This window comes from Lissotriton helveticus, chromosome 7, assembly GCF_964261635.1.
Source record: "Lissotriton helveticus chromosome 7, aLisHel1.1, whole genome shotgun sequence".
Taxonomy (NCBI): domain Eukaryota; kingdom Metazoa; phylum Chordata; class Amphibia; order Caudata; family Salamandridae; genus Lissotriton; species Lissotriton helveticus.
This window is the reverse complement of record NC_136068.1, coordinates 816,089,175-816,102,975: the sequence shown is the minus strand read 5'-3', so window position 1 is coordinate 816,102,975 and position 13,801 is coordinate 816,089,175. Positions and strand designations below refer to the sequence as shown.

At 46.4% G+C, this 13,801-nt stretch overlaps 1 protein-coding gene across 2 annotated transcripts in view; it reads right to left on the bottom strand.

Moving 5' to 3' along the window:
* LOC144769233 (small COPII coat GTPase SAR1B-like) overlaps positions 1-13,801 on the bottom strand; it is a 382,034-nt gene that overhangs the window by 56,151 nt on the left and 312,082 nt on the right. For both annotated transcript variants that reach the window (XM_078653274.1, XM_078653275.1), the window contains one exon: positions 2,150-2,281. In XM_078653274.1, coding sequence (XP_078509400.1) covers positions 2,150-2,281 — 132 coding nt within the window. The remainder of the gene's footprint in view (positions 1-2,149; positions 2,282-13,801) is intronic.

Genomic DNA, 13,801 nt, shown 5'->3' with positions numbered 1-13,801 from the left:
TTGTAATCGCCCGCACCACAGTTTTAGGAGGGAGGGAGGGTTATTAAGGGGGTAGGGGCTCTGAGCACTGTTAGGAAGAGCGTGTTGCCGTAAATACTAGGGTTGAAACTGCCACTACTTTCAAGGAGATACTTGCACTATACTTGGCGCTCTAATTCCTATGGTTTAGATGAGGGTGGAGGCAGAGCAGGAACAGTGTAATTAGAGGAGATTAGTGTGGTTAACTAAATGTTGGCTTAAGTGTTTGGGCAAGTTGGTGGGTGGGGAGTTGGAGAGAAAAAGAAAAGCAGGAGTATTCTGAAAGTAGTTGGTTGAATTTGCTGCAAAGGTATGCGTTGAAAGAGTATGCCACATTCAAATTGATGCCGCCCGTCCTCCGGGTTGTGGGCTGAATGGCTGTGTAACTATATTTACGGAAGCGAATTTATGGCAGCAATGTTGACTACTTTGAGGGTGTATTATTCCAACCTGCAATAAAAAGATATTTAAAAAAAATAAAAAATGAAGGACACTAGAAATAAGGAAATGACACATTCAGGATTGAGTGGTTGCAAGAATGGTAGCCGTGTTAAGAAAAATGACTCAGGTTACACTGGCTTGTGTTCAACATTGCATAGTGCCATTCACCACCCTAGAACGCCATAGAATGAAAATCGTCCTGGCGCTATAAGAACTGAATCCCAAGTTGTGTAAACTGTTTTGCCTGTCGCCAACAGGAAACGGCTATGTTAAGTGTCGGAACCCAATGATGAAGCCAGTCACCGACTGTGTTGGTGCTTGAGGGTTCATTTTCACAGTGTCGCTGACTAATTTCACCTGTTTTTCATTTGGTTTGTGGACTTTTTAGGCAACAAAAAAAAACGTTTCTATCTAGGCTAATAGTCCACTTAGTTACTCTTCTGTTGTTTGATATAAATTACCTAAGGGGTGTAAGAATGACTTTCTGACCCTTTTCTCTCCTGTTGTTTCAATATGTTAAGTGTCAACCATATTTGGCTACATGTGTTTTACTTTCGGTGCGATAATTAATCAAGACAACTCTAAAAACTACCGCAGAGGATTGTGATTAACCCTTTTTACACAGTAAAACGTTTGAGCTTATCATAAAGCATCGCCAATCTACTGTTATCAACTCTGAACAATCAATATCTTTAGGGAAAAGCAAGGGCAAAAATGGCTGTTGTAGATCGTCATATAACAACCATAATAATGTACAGTTCGATTTCAAGTCATATTTCAAGTATCGGGTGCAGAAATTGCAAATGGTCCAGAATGCAGCAGCTAGGCTGGTACTCCATCCTCCCAGACGTGCGTTGATGAGGACACATCTTATCAAGTTACACTGGTTACCTGTTAGGAAAAGGATCCTGTTTAAAACCTTGACACTGATGCTCTCCATTAGTCTGTGCCAGAATACTTCTCCAATAGGGTTCAATTTTATTCTCCCCTTAGAACACCATGGTCATTTTCAGGTCATCTTGCTAGGTAGGTCCCCAGGGTTAGGCAAGCAAAACCAGTAGGCAGATCCTAGCCCTCTTGGGCACGAAAGATTGGAATAGCTTGCCGGGCCAAGGTACGGTTAGTAGTGAGTGAATAGTCTTTTAAAAAACAGCTGAAGACTTGGCTTTTTACTCTTTGATTGTTCCCTTTTTCCTCTGCTTTTGTCTTTTCCCTAGCGCCGGGACACGCCTGGGAGTAACTGTGCGCTATACAAGTGGATGTATGACGTTACAACGCAGGCTATTACAACGCCTGCCTTTACAACGCGGTTTTTACATCGCATACCATTACAACGCATAGCGCTTTTGGGTGCTGGATACTGAATAGTTTAATTTACTATTCCAACTCCAGTCCCCGTGGACACTAGGGAAGGTGTTGGATAGTAATTTAAACTTATTCCCTATCCTAGAGCGCCCCCCAGCGCAATACGTTGTAATAGTTTGCGTTGTAATGACCGCGTTGTAATGGTAGTGCGTTGTAAAAGTTTCGTTGTAAGTGATGTTTACCATACAAGTACCACAATACAATTCAGTTTAATGATAAATGAATGCAGGATAAAATACCAATGTTGTAAAAAAAATAAACATGTAATTCATTCAATGGTTATGCAGGAACTGTACAAGAAAAGAGAACACCAAACATGAAATACCTTTCCAGTTGTGTGACCATAGAGGCCAAATAGCTCTCGTAGCCGCTCTTCACTGATGGCTTCTGGTTTGTCTATCTTGTTGCCAAGTATTAGAATGGGTACATTGGAAATTGTTTCATCAGTCAGCAGTGCCTGCACAAAGGAAATAGCTTAGTTCCAATCTTACAACAATTCATAGGAATAGACTCACTTTAAATATGTAGGGCGATTTACCATTTAACATTCTGCTATCTTAGGCTGTAATCATTTCACCTGGATTTCTGTTTTCAACATTTAATAACATGATATTTCGCAGTAAACATCACCTGTTCTGAGAATCTTCAAGTCCTTACAGGACCATCAAAGCGCTCATCGCTGAAAAACACTGTCACACTCAACATCCAATTGTTTTTTATCCTACACTGGAGCCACTATCAAGACTATGCTCACAAGCAAGTAACGCAATTGAAAAGGACCACAGAGATTGTATTGTATTGTATATGCTCTTATATAGCGCATGGCTGCCCGGGGGCATCCCAGCGCTGCGGACGTGCGGAGGAACAAGTGAAGTTTTATGGGAAGAACCAAGTTTTCAGTTGTCTTTGGAATGTGAGCTGGTTGACTTCCTGGCGGATGGAAATAGGCAGGAAGTTCCAAAGTTTGGAGGCGTTGTAGGAGAAAAGATGTCCTCTGGTACGGGACCTCCTGTTTCTGGGGACCTCAACCAGATGTAGATCATTGGCGCGGAGGCTCCTGGATGCTTTATGAGGTTTGATGAGGTTATTGAGGGCAGGGGGACCTTTTCCCTGAAGGTTTTTGTGGGCGATGCATAGAGCTTTAAAATTAATTCGCTCTTGCATCGGGAGCCAGTGGAGAGTTCTCAGGGCTGGTTTGGCTAAGGAGAGGTTGTTAGTACCTGTGAGTAGTCTCGCTGCAGCGTTTTGTACCACCTGAAGTTTACGGATCGCTGAGGTGGGGGCTCCTAAATTGAGGGCAGTTCCATAGTCCAATCTCGATAAAATGGGAGCTTGGTTTAGGATTTTCTTGGAGCTCTAGGGTAAGAGGGGCAGTATCTTGCGTGTTGACCTCAGCAGGCCGAAGCAGCTGGCAGCTATTTTTCTGGCTTGGACTCTAAAGGTAAGCTCCTTATCAATGTTTACAAAGAAGGGAGACAGTGAGGGGGCGAGTTTGCCACTCTCAGAGGGAGTGGAGGTCCAGCTAGGTGTTCGCCCAAATAGATACAAGACACAAAAGGTACCAGGCTGTTCCTATTCCAAGTGGGAGTTTGGTGTTGGTGACACCCGTGCGTAGTGATAGAACGCTTGGGTATCCAATTTGTTGGATGTAATGGCCTCACACACCGTTGCAGGTGTCATGCTTCATCATCGGCAATGCTCCTCGTTGGGTCGGCGGTGCAATACCCAACGGGCAACACCTCAAAGAGGGGCTCTTGGGCGGAGATCCTTTTCCAACTGCCGTATGGGTGAAGTGTGGGTGAGGGGCCAGTGCTATGTAGACATTGTGTGGGGGTTAAAATTGGGGTAGAGGGTCCAGGATTAGGTTTATTCTAGCGGTCCCTTACTCCAAGTTAAAAGAGAATGTAGAATAGACTCGGAGGGAAATAATGCTCCCTGATGCGGGTCTAGACTAGTGGCTACATAAATAGGTCGACATGTTTCTCGCTATGTGTCTACTGACACGCGATTCTTCAGGACCATGTATAGAACCAATAGTATGTGCTATTAAAACTGTCTACAGAGAGCCTTCACATTGCTACAGAAAATTATTCTAATGTGTGTAAAGGTTCAAAAATACCTGTGTTGTGCTGTAATTGCCTGTGGTGGGAGACAAAAAAAGCAAATCACAACAGGTAGCGTTTATCACTAACATGAAAAATGTGACACCAAACAAAAGTGTATCATGCCTCAGTAAGTGTATACTAAACATGCACTCAGATGTAGATGGTCTCATCCAAGGTGAGTAAAGTGGTTAGCATGCTCAATGAACAGAGTCCATCAATTAAAATCAAACATTCTTATAAAAACGGTGTACAGCAGTAAATTCTCTAGTATAAGTTCAAGGATCAGGCACTCACCTATCAGAGTAGATGTAAGCTACAACATCAGTACCCGGCAGGTCAAGTTCCGGGAGCAACCGCTTAATTTTCAGGCTAGTGGTGGTAAACATAGGTTATTTGTTTTTAGGACACTGGACACACTGAAAGTGACATATGTAATCACAGAGTACTGGCAGTTAATTGGTTGCCCCTCCCGCTGTATGGAAGAATGTTATCACGGGAGGTGGCAGGGTCAGTCAACAGAGATCGCCTCTTAATAGAAGAGGGTCTAAAACTCATAAGTGCACTGATGCTTACGAATCTATATTTCAGCGCAGCCATACGGGCATGTTATCTCTGAGACCAACTGGTCTCCACTAAAATGTCCCCAGAAGTGAGTAGGATAATCAGACAGATACACGTTGCTCAGAAGGCGAGTGTGTAAAGGGAGTGTCCTCGGCTTGTGTGGAGAGGACACCTTGTGCAAGCAGACGTACCCGGGGTGCCTGCGTGCAAGCGCTCGTAACAGCCAGTTCGGCACACCAACAACCACTCATTCCAGACTAAAGTCGGTATACGAGAGACTACTTGAAAGCGGCGGGTCCGCAAACAACCCGTCGTTCGTATTACAATTAGTGCACTTACTTGGCGAGTCCCGTGTCTCCACTGGTAGACCTACCCCACTCTGCCGGGTCCGGGAGGTAACCGGGCGGGAGCAGTAGCGGGGTAATATCCGCGCGCGAGGTCACGTGGGCTTCGTGTCGACTCGGGAGGGCGGAAGTAGAATGCCTCGCAAAAGCGGCGGCCATTTCCCAGTGTCTACTAGTGTGTATTCTAGCGGTATAAACTATAACAAAATCTGCCTCTATGACTAGGTGCTGTTCATGGAGGGGGGTTGTGGGGGTTGGAGTATCTGTTGAAAAGACCATATCGAAGATTAAGGATATCACTACAACAGTACAAAAACAAACTCAAAGTAGGTAGTGGTAGAGTGTACCAGTTAGAGATAAATCATTGTAAATGAGGAGGCCATATTGGAAAAGGGTGGAAGAAAGTGATGGATACAGACGTCAGTGGGTAGGACCCTTAATCACACCTAATAAATGGACAGTGATCTTATGGTTATGTGTGCTCAGGAGCGGTGATCTACAATGCGCTCCAGGGAATGTCCTCATTGAGGCCCTCACTATCAGAGCATAAGCAATGTATCCACCGCTGCTCTTTATAAAAAAGGCTCTGTTTGGTTGAGCTCGGATTCGCTTCCAGTATAAGCCATTTCATTGAGTCTGCACTGTGATTAGATTCCGCAAAGTGTTTGGTCATTTTGGTATGTGTCTTTTTGCAACAGAAGTTGCTGCGGTGCTCTGCCATGCGGACCTTAACTGGGCGAGTGGTCATGCCAACGTAGTAGAGTCCGCAAGGACACAAGATCAGGTAGATACATTTAGCTGTGTTGCAGTTAGTGTGGCTGCGTAGTTCCCATGAGAAAGAGGGGGTTAGTTGAATGCTTTTGTACGTGCTGGTCAACAGACATACACTACAGGACCCACAGGGATAGTGTCCCTGGACTGGTGGAAGTTGCCACAGGGTGGATTGTGTCCTAGTCTTTTGTGTTTTGGGTCTCGTGTGGATCAAAATATCCCTCATGTTCTGTGACCTTTTGAAGGCGAATCTGGGTGGTTTAAACACGATGTTGCCGGTATTGAAAATAGGCCAGTGGCGCTTCAGTGCCTTTTTCACCGTGTTGGACACAGGTGTATACGTGGTGACACAGGTAAGGGGTTCTTGTTTCTCGGGATCTGGTATTCTCCTTTCCAAAAGGGCATCCCTGTTGTTATTCTGGGCTCGCTTTCTGGCTTTAGCAACATTTCTAGTAGGATAACCTCTGTCCAACAAATTCCTAGAGAGAATGTTAGACTCAGTCTTGTAATCAGCTAGTTCGCTGCAATTACGCCTGATCCTCAGAAACTGACCAACAGGAAAGTTTTCCCAAAGTGCTTTCGGGTGGTGGCTTCCGAAGTGCAGGAGACTGTTTCGGTCTGTGGCTTTCCTGTACATGGTGGTTGTGAGATGCCCCTCTTCCATTTTAATGGTCAGGTCCAAGAATGCGATATGAGTGGTGGATGCTGACATCGTGAAGCGTAGATATGGATTGAGGGTGTTGATCCAGTTGAAAAATTCATTGTGGGACTCCTGGTCGCCTTCCCAGAAGACCAGGATGTCGTCTAAAAACCTTTTCCATAATTGAATGTTCTTATGGTATGGGTTAGTCTGTGTGTCAATGTGCTGTCTCTCAAAGTTGGCCATGTAGAGGCACGCTACACTCGGGGCAAATGTGCTCCCCATGGAAGTGCCCTGGGTCTGGTGGTAATATTGCCCCTTAAACTCAAAAAAGTTTTCAGTTAACGCCACAGTGGCGCATTCCATGATGAAGGCCGGTGGGGTGGGTGATGTCCACTAACATCCCACAGAGGGCTACACTACAGGTGATTGAGGAAGTACTTAATGCTGAACTATGGACATCACCCCCCCCCCCGGCCTTCATCATGGAATGCGCCACTGTGGCGTTAACTGAAAACTTTTTTGAGTTTAAGGGGCAATATTACCACCAGACCCAGGGCACTTCCATGGGGAGCACATTTGCCCCGAGTGTAGCCTGCCTCTACATGGCCAACTTTGAGAGACAGCACATTGACACACAGACTAACCCATACCATAAGAACATTAAATTATGGAAAAGATTTATAGACGACATCCTGGTCTTCTGGGAAGGCGACCAGGAGTCGCACAATGAATTTTTCAACTGGATCAACACCCTCAATCCATATCTACGCTTCACGATGTCAGCATCCACCACTCATATCGCATTCTTGGACCTGACCATTAAAATGGAAGAGGGGCACCTCACAACCACCATGTACAGGAAAGCCACAGACCGAAACAGTCTCCTGCACTACGGAAGCCACCACCCGAAAGCACTTCGGGAAAACTTGCCTGTTGGTCAGTTTCTGAGAATCTGGCGTAATTGCAGCGAACTAGCTGATTACAAGACTGAGTCTAACATTCTCTCTAGGAATTTGTTGGACAGAGGTTATCCTACTAGAAATGTTGCTAAAGCCAGAAAGCGAGCCCAGAATAACAACAGGGAAGCCCTTGTGGAAAGGAGAATACCAGATCCCGAGAAACAAGAACCCCTTACCTGTGTCACCACGTATACACCTGTGTCCAACACGGTGAAAAAGGCACTGAAGCGCCACTGGCCTATTCTCAATACCGGCAACATCGTGTTTGAACCACCCAGATTCGCCTTCAAAAGGTCGCAGAACATGAGGGATATTTTGATCCACACGAGACATAAAACACAAAAGACTAGGACACAATCCACCCTGTGGCAACTTCCACCAGTCCAGGGACACTATCCCTGTGGGTCCTGTAGTGTATGTCTGTTGACCAGCACGTACAAAAGCATTCAACTAATCCCCTCTTTCTCATGGGAACTACGCAGCCACACTAACTGCAACACAGCTAAATGTATCTACCTGATCTTGCGTCCTTGCGGACTCTACTACGTTGGCATGACCACTCGCCCAGTTAAGGTCCGCATGGCAGAGCACCGCAGCAACTTCTGTTGCAAAAAGACACATACCAAAATTACCAAACACTTTGCGGAGTCTAATCACAGTGCAGACTCAATGAAATGGCTTATACTGGAAGCGAATCCGAGCTCAACCAAACAGAGCCTTTTTTATAAAGAGCAGCGGTGGATACATCGCTTATGCACTGATAGTGAGGGCCTCAATGAGGACATTACCTGGAGCGCATTGTAGATCACCGCTCCTGAGCACACATAACCATAAGATCACTGTCCATTTATTAGGTGTGATTAAGGGTCCTACCCACTGACGTCTGTATCCATCACTTTCTCCTACCCTTTTCCAATATGGCCTCCTCATTTACAATGATTTATCTCTAACTGGTACACTCTACCACTACCTACTTTGAATTTGTTTTTGTACTGTTGTAGTGATATCCTTAATCTTCAATATGGTCTTTTCAACAGATACTCCAAACACCACAACCCCCCTCCATGAACAGCACCTAGTCATAGAGGCAGATTTTGTTATAGTTTATACCGCTAGAATACACACTAGTAGACACGGGGAAATGGCCGCCGCTTTTGCGAGGCATTCTACTTCCGCCCTCCCGAGTCAACACGAAGCCCACGTGACATCGCGCGCGGATATTACTCCGCTACTGCTCCCGCCCGGTTACCTCCCGGACCCGGCAGAGAGGGGTAGGTCTACCAGTGGAGACACGGGACTCGCCAAGTAAGTGCACTAATTGTAATACGAACGACGGGTTGTTTGCGGACCCGCCGCTTTCAAGTAGTCTATCGTATACCGACTTTAGTCTGGAATGAGTGGTTGTTGGTGTGCCGAACTGGCTGTTACGAGCGCTTGCACGCAGGCACACCGGGTACGTCTGCTTGCACAAGGTGTCCTCTCCACACAAGCCGAGGACACTCCCTTTACACACTCGTCTCCTGAGCAACGTGTATCTGTCTGATTATCCTACTCACTTCTGGGGACATTTTAGTGGAGACCAGTTGGTCTCAGAGATAACATGCCCGTCTGGCTGCGCTGAAATATAGACTCGTAAGCATCAGTGCACTTATGAGTTTTAGACCCTCTTCTATTAAGAGGCAATCTCTGTTGACTGACCCTGCCACCTCCCGTGATAACATTCTTCCATACAGCGGGAGGGGCAACCAATTAACTGCCAGTACTCTGTGATTACATATGTCACTTTCAGTGTGTCCAGTGTCCTAAAAACAAATAACCTATGTTTACCACCACTAGCCTGAAAATTAAGCGGTTGCTCCCGGAACTTGACCTGCCGGGTACTGATGTTGTAGCTTACATCTACTCTGATAGTTGAGTGCCTGATCCTTGAACTTATACTAGAGAATTTACTGCTGTACACCGTTTTTATAAGAATGTTTGATTTTAATTGATGGACTCTGTCCATTGAGCATGCTAACCACTTTGCTCACCTTGGATGAGACCATCTACATCTGAGTGCATGTTTAGTATACACTTACTGAGGCATGATACACTTTTGTTTGGTGTCACATTTTTCATGTTAGTGATAAACGCTACCTGTTGTGATTTGCTTTTTTTGTCTCCCACCACAGGCAATTACAGCACAACACAGGTATTTTTGAACCTTTACACACATTAGAATAATTTTCTGTAGCAATGTGAAGGCTCTCTGTAGACAGTTTTAATAGCACATACTATTGGTTCTATACATGGTCCTGAAGAATCGCGTGTCAGTAGACACATAGCGAGAAACATGTCGACCTATTTATGTATCCACTAGTCTAGACCCGCATCAGGGAGCATTATTTCCCTCCGAGTCTATTCTACATTCTCTTTTAACTTGGAGTAAGGGACCGCTAGAATAAACCTGATCCTGGTACCCTCTACCCCAATTTTAACTCCCACACAACGTCTACATAGCACTGGCCCCTCACCCACACTTCACCCATACGGCAGTTGGAAAAAGATCTCCGCCAAAGAGCCCCTCTTTGAGGTGTTGCCCGTTGGGTATTGCACCGCCGACCCAACAAGGAGCATTGCCGATGATGAAGCATGACACCTGCAAGGGTGTGTGAGGCCATTACATCCAACAAATTGGATACCCAAGCGTTCTATCACTACGCACGGGTGTCATCAACACCAAACTCCCACTTGGAATAGGAACAGCCTGGTACCTTTTGTGTCTTCTAAGCTCCTTATCAAGCCAGATGCCCAAGCTCTTTATTTCGTTTTTTGGGGTTGAGGCGGGCCCCATGCATGGCGGCCACAACGTGTGTGGGTTGAAGGTTTTTTGGTTACCCAGCAGCATGAGCTCCGTCTTATCACCATTGAGTTTTAGATGTGACACACTCATCCAACTGGCGACTTCTTTAAGACAGGGGCTCAGGTTTGTGGGGTCCTGCTCTACCTGGTTCAGTGCCACCACTAGCTGCCTGTTGTCAGCATAGCTAATAAGCTGGATGCCAAAGGGTGAGACTATTTCAGCTAGTGGGGACATGTACACGTTGAAAGGGGTAGGGCTCAGGGAAGAGCCTTGGGGAACCCCACATTGCAGAGGTAGTGGGCAAGAGTGGGTGTTTCCTTCAAACACTTGTAAGTATCTTCCTTCAAGGAATAACTCCAACCAGGAGAGGGCCCTTCCTGTTACTCCCAGTCTTTCGAGTCGGTGTATCTGGGAACGGTGGTTCACCGTGTGGAAGGCTGCACTGAGGTCTAGGAGGAGGATGGCTGCAGACCCTCCGGTGTCCAAGATCTTTCTGGACTCCTCCACCACCGCCATCAGTGCAGTCTCCGTGCCCTGGCCTGGACGAAAGCCTGTCTGGGAGTAATGAAGGAGTTTATGGGTTTCAAGGTGAGTGGAGAGTTGGCAGTTCACATGTCTTTCCGCAACCTTGCTGATGCCAGGGAGATGGGAGATGGGCCGGTAGTTGTTAACCTCCAACGGGTCAAGGTGGGGTTTCTTCAGTAGGGCTCTAACTATTGCGATTTTCCAAACCTGAGGGACTAAGACCGACTCAAGAGAGGTGTTAATTAGGTTCACAATGGGAAGGGTTAGAATAGGCCTGGCGGTCTTTAGAATGTGAAACGGGTCCGGGTCTAGCAAGGAACCGCTCTTAATTAAGTTAAATATGGGGGGGAGGAGTTCCTCCTTACGTGGACTGAAGGATTCAATCTTGGGGGCATTGTTCTGGGGTTCTGATTCAATCTGCACGGTGGGGTGTTGGTTATCGGCTGGTGGGAGGGCGTTCAGTATAAGCTGAATTTTTGTGGAGAAAAAATCTGCTAGCTTCTCAACGTGATGGCCTGAGGGGTCGGGAGCCAGGGGAGGCTCTGGGACTTTCATGAGTTTTTTTACAATCCTAAAGATTTCTTTGGGTGCATTGGAGGCGGATGATATTTTTTCTCTGTTGTAGGATGCCTGTGCCGTTTTAAGTGCAGCTTTGTAGGTGATGATGGATGCTCTATAGTTGGATTTCTTATCCGTTAAGAAGCCCTTCCTCCATATTCTGTCTAATCTTTTGCATTGTTGTTTTAGTTTATGAAGTTCAGGTGTGAACCAGGGGGAGTTATTTAAACTTTCTTTTTGTGTCATAGGTCTTCTAGGAAATACTTTGTCTAATGAGTTCTTGATCCATGTGTTGAACTCTCGATTGGCTGTTGTGGGGTCAGGGTGATGTAGAGGTATGGTGTTTTGCAGCTCTTGTGTCCAATCCTCCGTACTTAATTTGGGCCATTGGCGGGCTTGGGTGCGGGAAATTAGCACAGTCGGGCAGGGAGATACTTATTGCCATTCGAAGGGGATTAAGAAGTGGTCCGACCAGGGAAGGGGGGCGGGTTTCTTTCCTTTCAGTCCTGTAATATTTGAGAAAATTGGATCCAGGAGGTGCCCTTTAGTGTGAGTAGCTGGGTGAACTTTTAGCTGCAACTCATATGCTGCGAGGTCGCGGACAAGGCCGTTAGCTATTGTGTCCTGGGGGCTGTCGAAATGGAGATTGAAGTCTCCTAGAAGGTTGCAATTAGAGTAGGTGCTAGCTAAATTTACCACTGATTCCAGTAACGAGCTGCAGAATTGTCCCAGGGCTCCCGGTGGGCGATAGAGGAGAATGCCGACAAATGTAACTGAGGGAGTGAGCGTGATGGAAAAATTGTCATTTTCGCAGTCTGAGAGGGGGCTACCCAGAATGAGACATGCTAGGTGGTCTTTATATATAATGGCGATCCCTCAACCTTTGCTACCTATTCTATTGATGCGCTGGATAAAATAGCCCAGGTGAAGTGCTTCAACTACATCTGGGTCTGAGCTGGATTCTAACCAAGTTTCCGTAAGGAATAGCACATCAGGGGCGTTATCTTGTAGTAGCATGGTGATTTCTGTTGCGTGCTTTGGCAAGGATCTGCAGTTAAGCAGTGCCATGTTCAGTGGATTCTCACCCTTCAATTAATTTCCTGTCTCGTCTTTATAGAGAGTTCATAAGGGCAGTGGGAGCATTTCTGCTGCCTGTTCTCTAAAGTGATGGAATGTTTTCATAATGTGTTTGGGATTTTTCTGATTTGAATGAGACTGTCACGAGAGTATTGGTGGGGAGCGGGGAAAAAAGAGGCAGGGTTTCTTGGCCCGGGCCCCAGTCTGGTGCGGACGGGCGCAGACAGGCTTGCCTTTGGTGCGTCCGCTGAGCGCTCCACTCTGCATGCCTTTTTATGTGTGCCTTCAATGATCAGCTAGACTGCCAACCGGCGCTTGCTTCCATCCACACAATCAGGATTAGGACCCGCGGTGGACCGGGGAAGTGAGCTCTCACCGGAAGTAAGGATCAGAATGGAAGACCTCGTCATTCAGGTATTCTTTGCAATTTTAAAAATAGTGGCGCAGTGAGTGCACAAAGAGTTTAAGTGGTGACAATAATAAAAAAAATGGTGTCAGCAGCAGCGTCAAACAACTAGCGCTGGGCAGGGTAAATCACAACACATAGCTACCTCAGACACGTCCGCTGCTCGCTCGGCTCTGCATGCCAGAGATGAGAACATTTCACCCTTCATTAGCACATGTCAAACTGAACAGAACAAACAAGAAACATCACATTCTAGTGCATTCAACGTAGTGCAATGGACCAAACACATGGCAATGTCTCAACTAGCATAAACACTGGCGAGCACCTGCTTCTTGTGCACAGAAGCCTTCATACCAGAATGTCAGACACCACAAGTCACTAAAAATACAAAAGCAGTATCGGTTGCCTCTGCACAAACTGAAACACATGTAATACATGCTTTCACTCCTCCCACGTGTCTCCATGCTTCTTCATACCAGGGGCAACACTAAGGGCAAACCCCCTTGCAATGTCCCCTTTGAAAAGAACACTCAGTAGCCTTTCCCCGTCTCCAAACATGTTTGCCCTTGACTGTTCCCAGCCTTTTCATCAAACACTCAAAACACACACCACAGAGTCACAGGCAACTCATTGGTAACAGGCTGCTCTCAATGTCAAACTTGAACTTTCCCATATCGCCCCAAGACTCACAACTCAACCTCTACTTATGAGAGCATGGCCTACATATCTTTCTGCTGCCAAGCATGAGTGACAGTATGTCCTGCAAGGCCACGTACACAAACTGAGCTACACCAGCTCTGTGGGACAGGCTCGTACCTCAGAGCTGTGCAACTAAAACAACTGATACTCCCCACAGACCCCAGAACAAGCACAGAAAGCCAAACCTGCCAAGCCCATTGCAGGCGTAGACTATTAGAGGCCATGGACTTCATTTAAGGGTCGCCAGCAATGCCCAGGTTACCAAGGGGCAAGCCAGGGATTTCAGCTGTGACTCCTGCCTTCCTCCATGCTACACTTTGGCTTCTGGAGCCACAAACCAAGCACAAGTAAAACATAAGCCTTTTCCTACTTTCCACCTAATTCTTTAGTAACAACAGCAGGAGTCTGGGCTCACTGGAGACCAGAAAGACTTTCACTTTCAAACTGTTACACTTTGTCCTGTCACCTAGCAACCATTACCCGTCTT